This window comes from Panthera uncia, assembly GCF_023721935.1.
Source record: "Panthera uncia isolate 11264 chromosome D3 unlocalized genomic scaffold, Puncia_PCG_1.0 HiC_scaffold_8, whole genome shotgun sequence".
NCBI lineage: Eukaryota > Metazoa > Chordata > Mammalia > Carnivora > Felidae > Panthera > Panthera uncia.
In genome coordinates this window covers 78,649,927-78,672,804 of record NW_026057586.1, presented here as the reverse complement: position 1 = coordinate 78,672,804, position 22,878 = coordinate 78,649,927, and the positions used below count along the sequence as shown (strand labels likewise).

Here is a 22,878-nt window from a genome sequence, read left to right as displayed (position 1 = left end):
TTTAAATCTCAGTGACAGAAAACTTTAACCAACTGTCTTCAATTATACATAGTAATGTGTTTCTTTGCTTTCTTACATGCTAGGTACCAGGTAACACTCTATAAATTATACTGGTCAATTTCAGTAGTACGTAAAAATACTTCAAATGTTGCCCACAATGTTCCTTCTAGGCTCTTCTGTGTACAACCAATTAGAAAGGTGTCCGCCTTTCTATGAGGCATGTTAAAATCTCAAGATGTGTTAAAGCTGCTTCTACTAATAAAAACTGCAATTCATAAAGCACCAATGGAGGACAATATCCAACAGAGTAACACAGGCTTTTCACGAGGAAATACCTGAACTGAAACAACCATCATGAACAGCCCAAATGTTCAAACTTGAAATTTGAGCAAACTATTCAATAATAAATAATACTGAGGAAAAACTCACATAAAACCAATTATTATAAGAACATTTATAAAAACACAATATTTTAAACAATCATCTCTTAAGAATGGTAAAGAAAATCTTTTTGCTTTAATGACATAACCCAACATTTTATGTTAGATGACTTTTAAGACCTCATTTTCCACTTTGATCCTAGGGCAAAATAAACAGATTTACAACAAAAGAAGTATGTTCCATTCAGTTCAACCAAACCTGTAATACTCTTTGTACTAGAAATTGTAATAGATGTGGAGTAGAATAAAAGAGGGAGAACGATGAATACTAGACACCAAAATAAGTATGATTCTGTTCTAAAAAGTCAAGGATGGAATGATGCGGGAATGGAAAAAGAAAAAAATGCAGACTAAATTCTCATCTTCCTTAGAACAAATTCAAGACAGGAATAAAGTTTTTAAAATAAACGACAAAAATAAGTAAGAAGTAAAACCATACTCTTGATAAATTTACAGGTAAAATGCCAAGGGCGGGGGGCGGGGGGTGGGGGTGGGGGTGGGGAACAGCTAGGAAAGTTGCCTCAGGGGAGCAGCTCAAAGAAGAAAGATCAAAGTTAATGTTGAGATGCCAGGAGAGCCCGAAAGGTTGGGGAAAAAAAAGAACCTGCACAAAGAGAAAAGGAGTTTAGACAATGGTAGAGATTGTGAAAGGCAACCCTGGCTGGACAGAAAGGCTTCTACTGGAGAGCAGGGATGCCAGATAAAGTGTGGGTAACATCCAAAACACAGCTGACACCACATGGTGCTCTTATGGGGGGAGAGCACTTCACCCACCAAGAGCAGTCTTAACAGAAGTGATGGGAACCAGGAGAAAGTCAGAAGACTATGACAGACCAAACATCACGACAGGAAGGAGGCTCCACAGGATGTAAGTTGGTCCTGCATCTCAGCACCCAGAGCTTTCCAAACTCTTTAGTCTTAAATATTAAGCTATAATACTTCAACGTTACACAACTTTTTTTTTAAATGTTTATTCATTTTTGAGAGACAGAGCGTGAGCGGGGGAGGAGCAGAGAGAGAGGGAGACACAGAATCTGAAGTGGGCTTCAGGATCTGAGCTGTCAGCACAGAGCCCGACGTGGGGCTCAAACCCACAGACCAAGAGATCATGACCTGAGCCGAAGTCAGAGGCTCAACCAACTGAGCCACCCAGGCACCCCTAGCCTTACACAACTATTAATAAAACCCTAAATGAAGTATATATCATCACATTCGACTGATGGGTTCTTAGATACACATTTAATACTTTCTAAGAACCACACTTAATAAAAGCTTTGTTTTTATAATATTCTTGAACACTCCAAATATACCAGAGGTAAGCCAAAGGGCTATAAAATACATTATATACTCTCCATTTTTTCCCTTTGATTCCTTCATATAAAAAATTGGCAAGAGAACTACAATGCAAATAAGTATATTTCAAAACTCATACCAGAATGAAGATGATTTCAATCAGATCTTAAAATATGCAGTAAAAAAAGTTCTTTAAAAACAGAAAATAGCTCCTATCAATATTTTAGGGGTAGAATCAATATACGATATGCCATTTCTTATAGAGCATATGGCCATTATATAAAAAGATTTATAGTAGGAATACTTAATTCATTTAATGCAAATCACCTATATAAAAAATATTTGGGTGGCTCATCCAGTGAAGCTTCTGACTTGGGCTCAGGTCATGATCTTGCAGTTTGTGAATTAGAGCCTGGCATCAGGCTCCATACTGACAATGCAGAGCCTGCTTGGAATTCTCTCTCTCTCTCTCTCTCTCTCTCTCTCTCTCTCTCTCTCTCTCTCTCACACACACACACACACACACACACACACACACACACACACACACTGTCTCTGCCCCTCCCCCACTTGCATTCTCTTTCAAAATAAACTTAAAAAAAAATTTTTAAATAAAAAATATTTGGATAGCAATCTTCTGCTAGTACAAGAAACTACCAGAAACATAAAAACTTGTAATTATCCTTAGTTTTTCTCTAAGTAATTACTCCCACCCCTTCCACCATGAGTGGCGGCCAACCACCATTACAACAGCAGCCACAAGTCAGGTTCTTGACAGCCACTTCATGTTACTTTACTCAGCCCTAAACCATCTTACGCACAATCTCCATTCTACCAAAACAAAACAAACAAAACTGGGATGTGCGTGTGTGTGTGTGTGCACGCGCACGTGCAAACCTAGGCCCAGTCACTTTAAGGAGAGTGAAATTTGTTTATATAATCTTCATTAACATTTTTAGTTACATTTCATTGAACTGATGAAGGGAAAATGTTAGGAAGAAAATTACATAAAATCAATCAAAAGCAACATTTTCAAGCAGTATTCTTAACCTTCTTTGAAGAAGTGAACATTCTTGTCTAAAAGTGGAGAGACGTCCGTAATCCAATTTTAATCTGTGATGCTTTTTCCCCTTGCTGCCAACATATTGCACATATGTCATCGTCACATTTTACTGAGAACCCTCAGCTCACCTTTCAAAGAAAAGACACATTTGGACTTTCTTTAATCTGGTAATTTCCTGGTCCTTTCCTCCTCTTACTTTCCTGTCTCATCTCATCCTACCTCATTCCCTAAAGGAAATTAACAAGGACAGTTTAGGAACATTTCTGTAAAGTTTTTTTTTTTTTTAAGTTTATGTATTTATTTTGAGAGAGAGAGAGAGAGAGAGAGAGAGAGAGAGAGAGAGAAAGTGTGCATGTGAAGACGGAGAAGGGCAGAGAGAGAGAGAGGGAGAGAATCCCAAGCAGGCTGCACGCTATCAGTGCAGAGCCCAAAGTCGGGCTCGATCTCATTAACTGTGGGATCATGACCTGAGCCAAAATCAAGAGTTGGATGCTTAACTGACTGAGCCACCCGGGCACCCCATTTCTGTCAAGTTTTAAAACTGATTTTGGACAAGGCTTCAACATAAATGTCAACTGAGAAAAGAAATAATAAAGACCTTTCATGCCTTTACATTTTTAAGAAGATGTTCAGTGTTTATAAATTTGAGGGAAGAGACTACAAACATTAGTACTTTTAAAACAGTATAAAACACAAAGCCATTAATTAATAAATTGGGAACAATTTACAACACACAAACATTGGAATCACTGAGAAAATAGGTGACATTTCATTAGTCAATTAAGTAACATATTAAAATCAACGTCTCCCACAAAGTGATTTAGCACCAGATGCTAAGCCATCCAATTTTAATAGACAGACAATGCAAACCTAAGTCAAGCGCAAATAAGAGCTGGGTGACAAAAGATGGTGAAGTTTTATGCCCTAAATACTCATTAGGTTCCACTCTGGGCAGTAACAAAGCTCCTCCCAAACCAACACATCTCTCCATCCAAAAACTAACAACCAGAATTATGAAGAAAATATTAAAATCTGCTAAAAATAAATGTTACTAGATAAAAAAAGCTACTAAATGGAGCTACGAACTTAGAGAGGGGGCAAGAGTCTACACTTGACAAGAAGGAATGGTAGCAAGTGACTTTCCCCTTTCGGCAGACTGAACCACATGGAGTGGCTAACACTGTCTACAAACTCCACTTCCAGTCTTACTGGCTCGAAGAACCAGAGGACTGAGTTCAAAGAGACCCAAGCAGCTAGAAAATGAGAAAGGAAATCCTGGGAAGAAGACAGAGTCAAAACTCTGACCGAATCTCTGGTGGACCCCCTGAATTAGGTGCACAGGTCAGACTTTGCCTAGCTAACACCAGAACAGTGGCTTCTCAATTGGGGCAATTAGGCCTCTTGGGAGACAGCTGGCCATTTATCTGGTGGCATCTTCCTCTGGAGGAGGAAGGCACTATGGGCATTGTACAGGTAGAGGCAAGGGATACTGCTGGGCGTCCTACCAGGCACCGAACAGTATCCACAACAATCGTCCAGCCCAGAATGTCAGCAATGCAGAAGTGAGAAACCCTACACTAAAAGAAGTAAAAAGATTTCAACTGCTACCCACCAAAGGTGAGACAAGAGATTGGAGTCTGAGTTGAGCTAAAGTTTACTGTTTTAAAACAAAATAGTAAACAAAATGAACATTCTTTAGAGAAAGAAAACAGAATCCAGAATCTCTACATTACTTACAATGCCCAAAATATAATTCAAAATTATTCAAGAGATGAAGAAACAGCAAAATCTAACCCATAATGAATAGATAAAACCGATGGAGATAATCTAGATATTTTATTTAGTACCAAAGATTTTAAAGCAATTATTGTAATTATGCTTAGGGACATAAAGGGAAATGTCCTCACAGTGAATTTAAAATATAGGAAATCTCAGCTGAAAAATGGAAATAAAACAGAGCCGAATGAAATTGAAGGACTGAAAATTACCATACCAAAAATAAAATATACATTAGCCAATTATTTTTACTCTTAGGGCTTCTTTCAGAATCTGTCTTGTGCCCATGATGCAACGATTTTCACTAAATCTTGACTATAATTATATTAAAAACTAAATGGAGGTAAAAAGCATGAGATCTTCTAAATAATTTGACATTAGAAAAACCAATGGTTATTATACTTTTTAGAATAATATACGTAGCAGAGATATATGGTAGACTGTAACAAGAAATTATAAATAATCATTGGGATGCTCATATTTTTGAGCCATTCTATAGAACTAATTTATACTTGGTGTGGCTGAAATTTTCCAACTTAAAATTAAGAAACATCCCCCCACGTCCTTCATAGACAGCCTAAAAGTCCCATTTCATAAATAAAAACATATATAGATGTGTACATTTTTAAAAATAGTAATATAATAAAACAAGAGCAGCCATTTCCCTTAGACATGTCTGTTTTTAACTTGCCATAAAAGTTTCCCACATGCTATCAATACGCTATGAGAAATTAATTATGAGTGGAAATGACCTCCCAGGCACATACATTTTACATTTTTTCTAAACTCTAAGAAACTTCAGCAAAAGTAACCTAGGGTTGGGGCGCCTGGGTGGCTCAGTCAGTTGAGCGTCCGACTTCGGCTCAGGTCACGATCTCGCGGTCCGTGAGTTCGAGCCCCGCGTCAGGCTCTGGGCTGATGGCTCTGAGCCTGGAGCCTGCTTCCGATTCTGTGTCTCCCTCTCTCTCTGCCCCTCCCCCGTTCATGCTCTGTCTCTCTCTGTCTCAAAAATAAATAAATGTTAAAAAAAAGAATTAAAAAAAAAAAAAGTAACCTAGGGTATTTTACAAAGCAGGAGATATATAAGCATTCATCTTAAAATGCAGCCTATTTCCAAAATAATCACTTTAATCTCGGGGAATTAGCTATTTGATGTACCACAATATACTTCCATAATGCTTAGATTCGCTGAAGCTGACATGAAGAAACTTAATATAAATATCCTAAACGAAACCAGAGATATGAGTACATTAAGCATACATCCTTCATGCTACCAAAAGGGTAATCATTTGAACCTCCATTCATTTATGTCCTGACCCCTCAGTTGACTTTTTTTCCAACAAAGCAAGTGGCATTTAGCTAGGACATCTTAAGCAAAGGCAAAAGAGGTGGTCAGCTGTATGATAAAACAAAAAAAACCTCAAATTAACTCCCACTTGGTACTGAAAATTTCTTCTCCCCTCTTCCTAATCTGATTTTGAACATCATTACTGAAGTTAACAAAAACCCTCCCTCCAAAACACATCCTTTAAAACTTGCAGACACATTGAAAGAGTAATATCAAATCCCTTGGGTTGATAAATAAAGGAGTCACTGAAACCAAGCACATCCAGGAAAGGAAGAAGGAAAGATAAATACATATACACAGGTACATACACACATATACATGCACATATACACACAGGGAAAGAAAGAAGGAAAGACAGATATGTAGCTAGATAGGCAGGCAACATAAACAAACTGACTGATCCGGGGCATGCCTAGATTCTACAGTTTTCCTAAAATCAGAGAATCTGAAAACTGAAAGACATTTTGGAAAAAAAAACAATGCTGAAAATAAGTCCTGCAAGGACAAATAATTAATGGAAGATCATCCTTATTTCTGGATGGCCTACTAAACAAAGAGAGCTTTGTTTCCAGCTTAGTTTCAATCCACTGGCAGGAATTAAAAAGGGAATTATAGCAATGATATTATTCCAACCTCTCTAGTACATTAAAAAACAAGGTACATATAAAATCTTCTTTCTTGAAAGTACATATTGAAACTTCTTTTTTAAACTATGACAATTACTGATGTTGAAAGTGTAAGTTTTTTACTGTATTCTTTTTAGAACACCAATAAAACAAATAAAAAATTAGAAGTGGTGGTAACTCTGTTTTGGTTATGAAGGAAAACGGAAAGAGAGGGAAAAAAAGTGAAAGAGCTACCTAGACGGTATATAGTTAACTATCGTCACCTCTGGTTGAACTGGTCTTTCGATTTCACATTCCTCTGTGCATAATGCTTGTGAACAAAACCGAGTGCAGTGGTACATGAGACACTTGTTAAAACCACAGACAGCACAACGCAGTTTTATCACAGGCCCTCTTTAAATGCTTCTCTCTTCCCTTCCTAGGTGCAGGAGTTTTTCCTTTGCGATGACTTGTAACAAATGTAGCAAGAACCCTACATTCGGGGTCTTCATTTCAACCCCCATTTATACCTCAAGCTACTGCAACCTCAAATCCCCCCCACCGCTGAAAGCCAAATCTAATAGTCCTCTTAGAATGTATTTTACATGGCCTGTGTGGCAGACACAGCTGATTGATTCATCATGAAACTTTAAAAATCCATGGTTTTGGTGACACCAACCATCCTGGCTCCCACTTCTCATTTATCTTTCTTAGTCTCCATACACACATTCTTCCTTCTCTAGCCACCCATGAACGCCTACACTCAAGACTCTAACCACATCCCTCTTCTCACCTTGCATACAATTCTCAAATACATTCAAATGACAAAATACACAGTATCTTCTGCTATCTCCCCCATCAGATAAAACCAACAGAAAATGACTACATATTTTATGGGTCAAAAAAAGGCTGCAAAACCATTATACATGTTTAGATAAGTCCAAACTGTTTCATTAATATGCTTTTACGGGTTTCCCATCAGACAGCCCTCATTATCAAGACACGTGGCAAAAGGCACCACCTAAAGTTATGAGAAAAATCGAAAAAAATCATCACCAATGATCATATTTTTCGGGACACTAGGAAGAGATTCCCTTTATCTTTCACATTGTAAGCACTTGTTCACACGTCTGTTTATCCTCTTCATGAGGGATTCCTTTCCCTGCCTTTTCGTCTGTTTGTCTCTAGATGGAAACATCACAAGGAAAGTACAGGAAAGAGGAGGTCTGGAAGAGCCAGGAGAAGTGAAAAGAGGGCAGGGGAGGGGGTGATGTTGAGGAAAGAGGGGGCAGGGAAGTTTTAAAGTGCTAAAACATATTCTCCTGCATCAAAGTATTTCATCTTATTATACAAAATCTATTTTTTTTGCTATTAAAATCAAAAGGTAAGGGCATTTCTTGAAAAATAGGTGAGTGGTATAAGAACATTAAAAAAAAGAAAGAAAGAAAGAAAGAAAGAATCTCTGGCTTAAAAGTAGAAAAAAAAAATCCAGACAAAACAACACAAAAGCAGTCAAAATAATATACTTCCCAATGTGTGAGTGCCCACACGTGGATATCTGCTAACAGCACATACAAAAGTAATCAGAATATTTAAAAGTATTTGAGGCTTGTTGGAGTATCGTTCAAGGTAGGCTTGCCCATGAAGAAGAGACAGCTGATTAATTCAGAAAATGCACTAGCAAATATGTTTCTGTTAACTACTATATACCTGATATCAGAAAAAAATTCAAGGTCCAACGGTTACTGGGAGCGATCAATTATTTTGCTAAAACTAGCATTCAAAAAATAAAGTGTATAAACTTCAAATTCTGTAGTAATCAAATGTAGGCTGAAACTGAATAGAATCTCCATGAATAATTTCTAAATTATTTGAAAGGAATACATTTTTCACTGGTTTGTTTTTAAGCATATCCTGGAAGGAAAAGTTTTTTCAAGTTCAACATACTTCAGGAACCCAGAAATTTTTTATGTTTGATGTTATTTGCCACAACTCTTTAGGACAAAGCCAAAGTTTTCTGTCTTACTTATTATATTCCTAAGGCTATGAGCAACAGAAGATGTGCCACCACAAAGAAAAAAACAATGTGAATAAATTTCTTTTACCTTCTTGGACCTGCCTGTTTAAATACATACATACATACATACATATATAATATATAATATATAATTTGTCTAAGTTTATCCTATCATCTCATAGCAAACATTAAGAACTCTTTTCGAGTCCACCAAGCAAATGATTTAGTTTTGCTATCACTACAGAAAATAATCATAGCTCAAGAAATCATATGCTGTTAATCGAACAGGTGAAATCTATTCATCAATAGATTCATTTGCCTTCACTATTAAAATCGTTTTAGCTATGTAAAATACGCAGTGTTAAATCATCTTTTAATCTCTTGAAAAAAAGTACGCTATAATTACTTAACTTTATACTTAAAATGTCATTCTTTAAAATATATTTCTCTCATGTGTATCTCTTAGCATCAAATAAGAGCTTTCCCAAAAATATCAATTTGTGCATAAAACTTGTTTAGCACCGGGCAGCAAATTTTCCTCTCATCGGTCACTAAACTGAAAATGTGTGCACACCCACACAAAATTAAGCCTAAAAATTTTCACTTATTTTTGCTTTTTCTCAACTACAAACCAGTCACATCAATGATCTCATTTAGTCTTTACAATAACCCTGTAAGGTAGTAACTAAACTATTATCACCAACTCTGTTACAGCAAAACACAAAGTTCGGTTCAGAAAACCTAAACAACTTCTCTAAAAGCCAAGAACTTTTGAAGAGAGGCATGGGACGTGATCCCAAATCTATTAAATCCAAATGCCCTCATCCACAGACAGCATCAGTCTGTCCATCCAAAATGACCTGAACACTAAGATCCTGTTTCAGCATCAAACAAGAGGCTCTATTTTCCATTCAGAGAATAAAAGTGGAAAAGTCATTATACCTAACAAAGTTCTATTACAGCAAATGCCAACTTTTAAAACAACGTTTGGTTAGGGCGCCTGGGTGGCGCAGTCGGTTAAGCGTCCGACTTCAGCCAGGTCACGATCTCACGGTCCGTGAGTTCGAGCCCCGCGTCGGGCTCTGGGCTGATGGCTCGGAGCCTGGGGCCTGTTTCCGATTCTGTGTCTCCCTCTCTCTCTGTCCCTCCCCCGTTCATGCTCTGTCTCTCTCTGTCCCAAAAATAAAATAAACGTTGAAAAAAAAAAATTAAAAAAAAAAAAAAAAAAAACGTTTGGTTTAAAATTTTTCCAATTGTTAACACCTCCTAAAATAGTTTTTCAAAATCATTAACATTTCTATACTACAATAAAATGAAGTTTGAAGTTCAGCCTTCAACCATGAGAATGAAATCTAAAACTAATAAAATAATTCAATTACATTGCTCAGAAATCGATAGCCTGCCGGGTACACAAAAATCAAATATCTAAATATATTACAAGTATTATTCACATCTGGTTTGCTAAAGTCAGGAAGACTTCTGGGATGTAAATGAAGTGCAAAGACATACAGATGTTATGTAAAATAGATTGGTAACTATATTCGACTTCAAACATTAGTGTTTATTATTAAAGTACTAATTACTGCTCTTTCAATCCCCATTTTATTTCCGCACTTCCCCTTCATCCCCCAATTCCTATGAAATCATCATACAAACACCTATAGCTACTGATGAAAAATTTTAGGACTGGCTCTGTCCGAGACCGCACACTGAGCATGGAGAGGCACATAGGAATGAATGGTAAAGATCATCGTGCCAAAGCAACTCATCACTCATCAACAGAAAAACCAAACCTTTAACCCATCCTCTGTAAACCTAACTAAACAGTGAGATTAAATATGCCCATGGAGCAAATGCTTTAGTTAGAGCAAATCAATATAAATAAAGGAAAAAAAATTCCTCACCGTCAAAGAATCTGTAAACAAAACCATATTTTTACATACCCATACATACTGACACCATTCTAAATGTAGAATTATCCTTTTCAGGCAAACTTTGATATACATAATACCTACTTTCTAGTTAAATATATATATTTTTAAATCCTAAAGGATTTGAAATGTACTAAAAAAGGGAAAATATTTTTTAAAAATCCATGGTGATTTGACCAAAAAAAAAAAAAATACATGCCAGTCCCTAATTTATCTGATTTGAAAAAAGAAATCCTAATTCTCATAAATTAAGTTTGGTTAATGAGATCCACAACCACGTCATCAAAGCTTTAAGACATACAGGTTGGAGAGGAAGCTGCTAGTGCGAATTAAGTCACAGGGAGGAACAATGAAGTTAAGAAGGTAAAGGTTCCAGAACAGGCAAGAGCTGCCAGCCAAACTTGTGGCAACTACCTAAAAAAGAGCTAACCTTACAGCTTAACATCTAAGGTTTCAATAGCTCTTATCTGCAGCCAGGAGCTGGAACCCTTAGCTCCGGGCAACTTCATGGACAGTAAAATAGAATTGGGATTGTGTGCCCTGCTCTTCCGATAGGAAACAATCACCCATCAGCTTATGATTCCAATTCATCAACTTATGATTCCAATTAAGTCTGTGCTATGTCCAGAGATAAATGAAGTAAATATTTGCCTTTCAAGGTTTTAGTTTTTGATCCTGGTTTGATTGATATAAAAGTCCACGCTTGTTTGGCATTCAATAAATGATAGTCAAAAGTTTAGGACTGGTTAGAAAAGTGCTTCACAGTCCTGGTTTAAGATTTTCAAGGATGTATTCACAGACATTTAAGGGGCATCAATCAATTCTATAAAAATTATCACCATTTGAATTCAGCTCACTGTTTTTAAAGTTATGCATATAACACTTTAAATAAGAAAGACAGGGGTGCCTGGGTGGCTCAGTCGCTTGAGCATCTGACTTTGGCTCAGGTCATGATCTCAAGGTTCAAGAGTTCAAGCCCCGCACTGGGCTCTGTGCTGACAGCTCAGAGCCTGGAGCGTGCTTCGGATTCTCTGTCTCCCTCTCTCTGCCCCTAACCCACTCACATTCTGTCTCTGTCTCTCTCAAAAATAAACAAACATTTAAAAAAATTTAAATAAGAAAGATAAAAAAGGATCATGAAAATAACAAAACAGAATATTTTAATTCCACATAGTGTGGTAAGAAGGGGCTTAGATATAGGTTACTGATTATCTTTCTAGTCCCATATTCCACAAAAATTTAATAATACACTATTCAAAAAAATGTGTAATACACCAATTAACAACATTTTATGTAATAAAATCTATTTTAGTACATCTAAACAAAGACTGTTAGAAAATAAATAAATAAGCTGCTTCCCCCATCCATCTCTTGCCAAAACATAGCCACGGTCAAGCAAAAGAAACGAAAAACCTAAAGGTTCATAAGACTCACCTTTTGTTGACTGGTTTTTCATCCTTTTCATACGGTCGGACAAACCACTTCCCAATCCTAACGAAGTTCTTATCCATTAGGCACCTGCAATAATCACACCAAGAATTATATTTACAGTCTCAATAACAAATTAGCAAGTCACTGAATCAAATAATCGCAGATGAGATATACTATGGCAAATAAAAACATCACCAATTAAACTGTCAAAATGTTTTCTTATCACTTAAAATTTTTATATTATAGAGATGCTGAAAGAACTTTCTGACTTTGAGCATAAATTTTTATTATGAATTATTCTTGTACATGTAAAAAATTATGCAAAATTAATTGGCTGAGGTATTCCTGAAACGTCTTAAACTTGTGAATTACTTCAAATCCAAACACACTTTTGCATTATTTCAATTCTTGTGTCATCAAGAATGTTGGGAATACAGGCAGCATTCCTTACGAGTACCTCAGAGGTATTCTTCTAAGCCAGGGATGCTCATTTTGCAAGGTGTAATGCTGGCTTTCTTGCTTGGCATGTGATATGCAATCCTTTAGCAGAGACCTCAGAAACACAAGCACTGCAGAGTCTCTTGTACTTAGGTGTTTTTCTTCTGTAAGTATGGTGAAGCACTTGGTTATGGCTTGGCAAGAAAACAAAGAACCACAGCCATTTCTTCCATGGTGATTATCTGCTTTCCTCCTATCCAAGTTGTGCCCCACTTCTGTTTCCATGCTGTTTTGTGTACATTGTGTTTCAGTGTCAAATTACAGGGTAATCCTTCTGCAGACATGTTAAATGGCAATTGAACTCAACTCATGTAATACCAAAAATGCACACAATTCAACTGAAGTGACAAGAATACAGACAGCTATGACCAAGTTCACTCATGTGCAAGCATATGACAACTGTATCATACCTGCCATCTGGCCAATTCTGAGATGCCATCATTTGTAAGGAATATCCCTGATTTTAAAAATATAAAAATGTGGGAGAAAATGCACATTTTGAAATTGACAAAATACAGTAATCTCTAACATTATTCAACGAAATGACACATATTTTGTAAGAAAACCTGTCAGAAAGTTGGATGTAATTCTTCTACAAAGGTTCTACCTACCAGTAAAAGAGCTACATAGCAATTCTTTATTCAATATTCAGGCAATTCTGCAAGTGGCTTGCTTTTGCCTCTGTAATTTCCATACCATCAAGGAGGACGGAAACAACTCAAGCCTTCACCCAACTCATTACAGGTTAGATGGGTTAGTAAATGGCAATAGTTTCTGCTGGCCACAATGTAACTCCCTGTGGGCAGAGTCAATCTGGAGCGTTGTTGCATCAAAAAAAAAAAAAAAAAAAAAAAAAAAAAAAAAAAAAAAAAAAAAAATCACCGGCTTCAACTGCTTTTATTTTGAAAGTGAATTTCCACAACAATCTTCCTTGTTGACAATGCAGAAAATCATTTTCAAAGCAACCCAATCAATCTGTTTCCCTAAGATTATAAATGAAGTTGCCTTTAGGGTTAAAGACTACATGAGTCCATTAAAATTAGGAAATAGGGAATATCCAACAAGGTGAAAGGACTCAAGAAGCAAAACTCAGAAAGTTATGTCCACAGTTTATTCCCCAGCACACAGGCTTAATTGTATTCTTCAGGCAGAATAGACAGACAGACAGACAGACAGATAATTTCCACTGAAAAACTCTAGTGTTTGCCAACAGCAATAGTACCAGTAACCACGACTAGAATCACTACCACCACCACCACATGTGAATACCACATGTAGTATATCATTTAATTATTGTAATATTTGCATGAGACAGATGGTACATGCCAACTTTTATACATGAAGAAGCTGAGGCACAATGAAAATGTCACCTACAGAAGGTCACACAAGCAATCGAGAGCAGAGCTGGGATTAAGCCTAGGTATATCTGATCACAAGGCCAGAACATTTAACTATTACCATATATTGACTCACATGCTGTCGCATTTCCTCAGTTCTTTCCTCAATTTCAAAGTCCAGATGCAAGCTGTAATTGATGGGTCTATTTAATGTTTCTTTATCCTCTAAGAGCTGTTATTAAGTTGAAGGTGTTCTTAGACTCGGTAATGCATAGAATGAAAGCAATGGAGCAGGTAACAGGTACAGGATCACATCAAACACTGTATGTGGTCTTCTACTGACACACATCCTCACTTAATAAATAACCACTTAAAAAAAATAAATATCACTTTAAATATATTCACACCCTTACATAGGTCTTGAAGGTCAGAATTCAAAAGAATAATTTATTCAATAACACACACGCAAAACGAATTTACAGTTAATGAACAGATAAAAACCAAGGCTTTAGATAGTAGAATATGAAAGACAAACAGATAAAATATCTCTGACTAAGGGGGACAGAGTGTAAAGTCTGCTTCAAAACCCTTGCCCTTCTCTGAAGTAAAAGCCACAAATTCTAATGCTGACTTCATTCCAGCACAAGCAAACAAGGAGTTAGGGGGTAAAGGAGAAGCAGCACATAGGCAAGACCACTCAGGTACAAAGGCAAAAGGCAAAAAGCTAATGAATCCTGAGAGTCTAACTCTGTGTTAACCCATCTCCTGGAGTTCCCACTACAGATCATATTTCTTTGTCAGGCAATGTCAACAAAAGGTTATTATCACTAATACAAAAATCAGCCATGGAAACTACTGATCCTTGCTTCTGTAACTATCTAGTTCCAAATGATAGTCATAAATGACTTAGTGATTTTCGACTGCTAATCAGTTTCTATGTGATCAGTGATTTCCTACGCACTGAAAGAAAAACATGAGAACAAAATCGCTATGGATGAAGTACAGCTGACCCTGAATAATGATGCAAGGGTCAGGGGCTCCCCCTCCCCGCCCCATGTAGTTGAAAATCCATGTATGACTCTGACCCCCCCCCCAAAACTTAAGTACCAATAGCTCACTGTTGACCAGAAGCCTTACCAATAACACGAACAGTCAATTAACATATTTTGTATGTTTTGTGTATTATGTACCATATTCTTACAATAAAGTGAGAGAGAAGAAAATGTTAAGAATATCATAAGAGAAAACACATTTACATTACTGTATTTATAAAATGTTAATAATAATCAATAATCATAATACTACAGGTCAAAGTGGAATGCAGAGTTCCAACCAGTGTTGCTCAAGGGTCAACTGCTGTATTTTTACACAGTTGCGTAAGTACTGGATTTGTAACCAACTTACCTCTGTAGGAGGGAGCTGTCTCAAATGTCATGCTCAGCAGTGACATAGCAGAGAGTTAGCAAAGTTATACCAAGTACCTCAGAGAAGGCTGGGACCAAATTAGTGAAGTCACTGAGTACCGTGCCCTGACCCCGAAAGAGTACAGAAATTAGTTGTTAATACGGGTAAGTATGAGAACAAAGTTTCTTTTCACTCAAGAGACAGGTGGAAAGGACTCAGCAACTGTCACTATCAACTTTCACGCTCTTCCATCTCCCTGATCTCAACTACAACTAATCCAAAAAACAAACCTCACTTTCTCTCTCACACACACAAGCACAGAGAGAGAGACAGAGACGGAGACACAGAGCCTCCAAGACTAAGACGGAAAGGACTTCCATCTGGTGTTTTGTACTGTAGGCTGTGGGAGGAAATCAGACCTTTTGCTGAGGAAGGTTCTTCCACCGCCTGACACACACCTGGGACGACGAGGGCGGGAGAGCCGGGTATACTGCGGGACTATGTCCCTGGTTCTCCATCATTTCGGGGTCACCAATCCATAGCATAAATAAATCTAATGAAAGTTATTATAGCCTCTTTCTCTTAAGAACTTCCATACACAATACTAACATGAATCACTACTAACTGTGCTTTGGCCTGGAATCCCTCCCTCATCCCACTCTATCCTGTCCTCCTCTGATTTAGTTCTGTCCATCTTTGGTGTCCCAGATCAGCCCACACAGCACTCTAACACCTACATATCGGCCCTTGCATCACCAAGTTGTAATGATTCTTTCCATGGTTCTTTTTTTCCCCAAGAATCTATGAGAAATCTGGGGAAAGACACGGTAGCTATCTTATTTACTGGCCATAGTCAACAAACGTTTAAATGCCTGCTCTGTAATATGCTTTATATTCTGTTCCAAACTAGTAAGTGCTCAATAAATACCTGAGAAATGAAGGCAATATACTAAGAAGCATTTTCCTATCATAACCTAACAGTGTTATTCTTCATGTTTGCAACCATTAATCATGGGGAGCCCCAAACTATTACTTGAATTTTCTTGTGTGTATATGTTCCTGCTAGTGAGACACTCAATGTTGGAGGAGGGGGAAATCCACACATTTCACTTTGTTTCATAGCCCATCAGCCTCACTCCAGACTAAAATCACAGGAGATACTCAACATGTAAGGAATCACATAGATGATTTTAAAACAGTTTAGGAAGACTAGCACAGCTGCCCATATGCTATAGTTATACTTGAAGAACAGAATTAAGTCTTTTTGAGAGAAATTCTAAAATACAAAAACTAAAGAATATCAGAAATATAATTTCTCCTTTTTATATTCTAGCAACCTTTTTTGAATTATATTTGAGGGACAAAAAAATTTACACTTAACTTGACAAATAAACCTTCACACACACAAGAATGTCAGTTAACCCTAGCTGTTCACTCAGTAACCCCAGTCATTATTACTGAGATTTTCAAAATTCTCTTACTGTTAAGATAGGACCTAATTCAGTCAAGTATCATAATATTCTCTTTCAAGGTCACAATGTGATGCCAGATTTATAAAATGTTCTTTAAGCAATTCTAGGAAAGTATTCCTCTTTATTTTTTTTTTAACTTTATTTATTTTGAGAGAGAGCAAGCAAGCAGGAGCGGGAGAGGGGCAGAGAGAGAAAGGAACAGACGATCCCAAAGCAAGCTCTGTGCTGACAGCAGAAAGCCCAGTGCAGGACTCGAACTCACAAGCCGTGACGTCCTGACCTGGGCGCCAAAGTCGGACGTTTAACCAATGGAGCCACCCTGAAGCCCCGAAAGTACTTCTCTTTAGAAAGTAATTCCCAGCCCCCTACTATTTACCAAAAATCAATGTTTCCAGAAGAAACAGCTACTAAAAAATGAAAATGAAATCACGTTGTGTTTGTATGTGTGCATATGTGTCCATGTGTATGTGCGTGCACACACACTTCTGTGCTATGCCACATGGCTCTAAGTAATAAAGTACAGAGACTAACTGGACTCCAAAGTTGGCAAGACCCAATTTCTTTTTTTTTTTTAATTTTTTTTAACATTTATTTATTACTGAGAGACAGAGAAAGAGCATGAGCAGGGGAAGGGCCGAGAGATGGGGAGACACAGAATCTGAAGCAGGCTCCAGGCTCCAAGCTGTCAGCACAGAGCCCGACGTGGGGCTTGAACTCACAAACCACAAGATCATGACCTGAGTCGAAGTCGGACGCTTAACCAACAGGCCCACCCAGGCACCCCAAGACCCAATTTCTAATCGCAAAACCATGGCAGACCTGAAATAAGATTATAAGAGCCACAGCAGCAGCAGCCACAGCCTAACTCAGCAAACTATTTCCCAAATGGAACTGTTGGAAGGTTTAGAAGGGAGCCCCCACTGGCTCTGGCTCCTTCAGCACGCCTCAAACTATGCAGGAGCCACAGTTTTCAAAGATTAAAAAGTTCAAGGATGGGGTGCCTGGGTAGCTCAGTCCATGAAGCATCCAACTCTTGATTTCAGCTCAGGTCTTGATCTCAGGGTCATGAGTTCAAGCCCCACATTGGGCTCTGCGCTGGGCACAGAGCTTACTTTAAAAACAAAAAAGGTTCAAGGATAGTGTTTCTCTACCACACCCGGAATCAAAGTGCACTTTAGTGCTATCATCTAGTTATACAGCTGCTCAGATAGACTAAATTTTATATAATTTGATAAAAGAAATTCCTTACCAGCATCAAAGCCTTTATTTACTTCACCACTCCAATCTATATCAAACATATATGCAAATAAGTCCCCTTCCTAGCAACTAGTCTCCTTCCTAGAAATTGCTCCCAGTTCCCAACCAAATAAAAGAAATTCACATAATTTAGAAGCTGAAGAAATCTTTTTCAACTGATCCCTTCTATCTTCATTATTTCAGGTTCCTACTGTGTCCTAGTGGGTGGCTGCCTCCTCTGGCCAAGCACACCCTATCTTTCCCATCCTCTCCAAAATCTCTGTAAAAGTTAGGCATTTCATAGGCCTAGCCCCACCTGAAATAATTTTTTAAAAAGTCTTAATCCATTCTCTGTCCTAAAAGTATTAAATAGATCAACTGATTGGTCTCAGGGTGAATGTGTTTCTCTCTAGACATTTACAAACAGATACATGCTTTTACTCACTTGTGTCTGTCACATCTATAGCAATTCTTCCTTTAAAAGCATATGGCCCTTAGATCTAAAGACTCCTTTTCCTACTTCCTTTAGAGAACTGCACACTGCCACAACTCAATAAAATAGGAATTTATTGATTACTCATTTCCTGCTCTGTTACCACACTTTACCCAAGGACTCTCAATATTGCAAATTCTATCACCATTTCTTCATCTAGGCCTGTACCCAACACCATGCTCCAGTGAATATATTTATTATGTTGAAACCTTAGAATCAGCATATCCAAGGACAGTGCTCATGTACCCTCTGATAATTACCTCTACTAAATCACAATACCACAGGACATTGAAAGCTAGTAATATACAAATATAATGCTATTGCTATCACAATTAGAATCCAACTTCCTTCACGTTATTTTTACTGTACTCTTCTAAATGACTATCTTCACTCTAAACACCAACTCCTGGTAAACCAAAAAGCCTGGGTCAAAGGCAATTCTAGAAGGTAGTTATAAACTACCTTGGGGTGACTATGGTGGCAATCCATTAGGAAAACAGCACCAGTGGACTACTCTGAAGGGACATTAGGTCTTACAAATGTCAAATAAGTCTCCCTAAGTAAGTATGGACAGGATAGAGCTTAACAGCCTCAAAAGACCCATGTGATCTATTGTGTGCAAAGCAATGATTTATTTGCACTTTGGAGAAAAAAAGTACCTTTCCATTAAAATCAGCTTATGAGTTTGATTCTAAAAACTTAAGACAATTAAAATTAAAATATACTACCACATTTGATAGCATTATGCCAGACATTTTAAGCATTTCTAGAAGCTACAAAAGTAAGATTTTTTTAAGTCTCATATATGATGCAAATCACTAAGTACTGAACTGGGTAAACAGTACTAAAACTGGGTGAGATGAATGGCACACATTTCCCGGCTTTTTTTTAACAGCTCTTCAACCCAATGTTTGCCTTCATTCAGATAGCGTCAGGTAAGATGGACGTACCGTACTATGAAAGCTATACCAATTACAATAACATAAGAGTAACAGCCACTAAATCTGCAATATTAAAAATGCCAAATGAAGAAACTACTGGAAAAGATTGCAGGTCCTAGTTTTCCATAATCTCTTCGCAGTCAACGTCTTTCTCCATAAGTGAGGAGTGTGAAGCAGCCTAAACTTGAAATACAAAATGTAACCTTTGAGAAGTTCATTGTCTGTACATAATAAAATCTCACTAAACTCCAAAGACCGATGAAAAACAATCTGAACAAGGACATTATCAAAAAGGACAGAAAATCAGCACAGATTCTATATAAGTAAAAACAAAATTAATTCCAGGTATGTTGCCAAAAAGGGATAATTGATCATTAGGAAAACAATAAGCACACTTACTGTCTCAGAGGAGAGAAAAAAATATTCATGACCGGATCCTCTAAAACTATATGACCTCAAAGGCCCAACACTTTCAGATACTGAAATTTTGACTAAAAAAATCACAACTGAAGAATATACCAAAAGAGGGCAATATGATTCAAAGTTTAACAAAATGTGTATAAATACACGCATAATTGCGTTTTAGAAACATATCTGTATTTCAGTAATGGAACCGACGCCAGTTTGGAGGACAGATTACAAGAAAGGAAAAGACTTCAATTAATAGGTATGGTAGCTTGCTATGTTTTTCTGAAAAGATTGTATCCTTTTCCCAAATATGCACTGTCCCATTAACATCAAGCTTGGCCATATGACTGGGATACGTCCTACAGATGGATAATAAATACTTTCTCATTCATTTGACTTTCAGCTTGGTGGCACATTTCTCAGCCAATGCAACGTGAGCAGAAACGGCATACACCACCCCTACACAGAGTCTTAAACGGGCTATTACGTATTTTGCCATCGCTCTTCACGCTCCATCAGGAGCCCAGCAAGTCTTTGACAGGGCTGTCCCATCTGCATGATTCCCAACTGGAGGGAAGAGGATACAAGGAGGGTTCCCAGTAAAGGACTCACAATGGGCAAGCAGTATGAGCAAGAAATAAATGTCAACTGATGTAAGAGAGTACGCTCTTTCAGGTTTTCTGTTACTGCACCATAACGGACCCTAACCTGACTACAGAATTTTGCCACTGCAAAATTTCATGAAACACTTACGAGATCTTCAAGTAAGCCAATGGCAGTCAAAATGAAGAGAATGGGACTGACTAGAGGGATAACTGGAAGGGGGGGGAGGCAGGGGGTATCCAATATTATATGATAAGAACCATAAACCACCCAAACAAAAAACTCAGGGTACAAGGATATGAAACAGGGCACCACATGGAAGTAGGATTGGATGAATTATAAATGAATCTCAAAGAGTAAGATTTTTTTCAACGATTACGGGGAGACAGATTTCTGCTCAGCATAGGAGACTTTCTGACAATGAACTTTCTAGCATCTAACTAACTGAACTTTCTAACATCCCTCTGAAGATGAAAAGAAGTCCTTTGGAAAGCTGGGTTCACATAACTAGAGGTTTTCAAGGAAAGGATGGCTGACTACATAAAAAGGATATTTTAGAATGGGATTCTAGAATTATCTGAGCAAACAGGCTAACAGACTTTTAATGCTGTGTCCAACTCTGAAAACAGTAGTATTGATCATTGTATTTGCTAATATTAACAGCAGTTAGCCATTTATTGAGCTCTCATAATGAGAAAGGTACTATGCTGAGCAAAACAATCCTTCATCATCTTATACGTAAAGAACAAGGGCTCTGCAAGCTTGTCATTTGCCATATATTAATTCATTTGGCAGAACAGAGATATAAAATATCTTCCATCTCTAAAGACAATGAAGAAATGGACTTACAGCAATGTATGCCCCTGCAAAGATAGGTTATATTATAGCCAGATATGTTAGCTTCTATCTGACACCTTGAAGGAAAACGCTCTTGAGTAAGCAACAGTGAAGTTTGTTGTTTTAGTTTTTTTTTAAGAAACAGATGACACTAGCTAGACACATACAATGCAATGTGCACAAACACTGAAGAGCTACAGGAGGAATGAGTGTGATAAAATGAGTGAGGAATGAGGAAAGATAAAATATGTGAAGTCATATTACCTTAGAATTTAAAACATTCTACACAGCATCAATACGGTATCACCTCAGCACCAATCAATAGCAATTAAAATGAAATTATCTTATTCTGTGTGAAGTTTACAATGTTACCTTAATTTCTTCAGTGAAATTATTTTTAATAATTACTGCAGAAACTCATCGTTCTGTATACACCAGCCAACTGCTGCCTTTTGGAAAAAAGATCAATCTGTATGACTCCCACTTAGCTATAAGTAATATCTTCTCAAAGTAGTTAATGGAATTCTTTTTTTTTTTTTTTTTTTTACATTTTTTTTTTTTTTAACGTTTATTTTATTTTTGAGACAGAGAGAGACAGAGCATGAACGGGGGAGGGTCAGAGATAGCGGGAGACACAGAATCTGAAACAGGCTCCAGGCTCCGAGCAGTCAGCACAGAGCCCGACGCGGGGCTCGAACCCACATACCGCGAGATCGTGACCTGAGCCGAAGTCGGACGCTTAACCGACTGAGCCACCCAGGCGCCCCAATTCTTTTTTTAATTAAACAAATCAGTACACTTAAAAATACAAAAAGCAGAAATAATAAATCACTAGTGCAAGCTCTGTGAACATGCGAACTAAGAAAAAATTCATTGGGGAAGCACAAATACCCTACAGGTGATACATTCCTTGATGATCTACTTCAATAACCTCAATTCTGGCTTTCATGCTAGAAATTCAAAACGTCCACAGTGGGAAACCCAGTCCATATCTATCTGAATAGAAGTGAAAAGACATGACAGAAAATTGCCAGGAATAAGATAGTAAAACTGCATTTCAATACATTTAGGTTGTAAACAGATAAGCAAGTTAAAGCAAATGGTCTAAGTTAGGGATGAACAAAAAGGCAAGCATGTGTTAGCCAACCCAGTTTCTGTTGACAATGGATAAAGAGATCTAAAAGCCACATTTAAAACGTGTCCTTGCTTCATGAGCAGGGTAATTCTCACTCATACAATAGTTACTTAAAGTTTGGTGAAAAGAGAACATTATTTTGAAAGATAAAAGAATTATAACAGTTTTTCAAAAAAATCTCAACTTGTCCATTCTCATTGTAGAAAGGGAGCTAAACAGCTTCATTATTAATTATTTTCTAAAACAAACACTTTTATTTCAAATAAAGTCTTACAAGAGGATTAACATCAAAATATGCAAAATAATAAACCTATGGGGAAGCCAATTATTGAACAGTAACAATAAGCCAAGTATTATGCGGCACACATCATATACATCATCTAACAAAAACTCAAGGTGCAGAGTATCCTATACTTAATTTAAAGGGTGTTTACTAAGGCTTTAGTGAGGTTAGGGTAACTGCCCAAGTAACAGAATGTGAAATCAAACCAAAGTCTAACCCAAAGTCATTTAGAACTATCCAAAGCTTTATTGTATGCAGTATGTCACAATGAACTTTCCTGTTTTATTATTTTATTTGAGAGAGAGAGAGAGCATGCGCGCGCACGGG

General features: G+C 37.4%; 1 protein-coding gene across 5 annotated transcripts in view; it reads right to left on the bottom strand.

Moving 5' to 3' along the window:
• MED13L (mediator complex subunit 13L) overlaps positions 1 to 22,878 on the bottom strand; it is a 304,813-nt gene that overhangs the window by 120,100 nt on the left and 161,835 nt on the right. For 3 of the 5 annotated variants that reach the window (XM_049619895.1, XM_049619896.1, XM_049619899.1), the window contains exon 4: positions 11,908 to 11,991. In XM_049619895.1, the coding sequence (XP_049475852.1) occupies positions 11,908 to 11,991 (84 nt within the window). Of the gene's footprint in view, positions 1 to 11,907; positions 11,992 to 12,361; positions 12,507 to 22,878 lie in introns of all 5 variants that reach the window. The other 2 variants (XM_049619897.1, XM_049619898.1) reach the window with 1 other exon arrangement.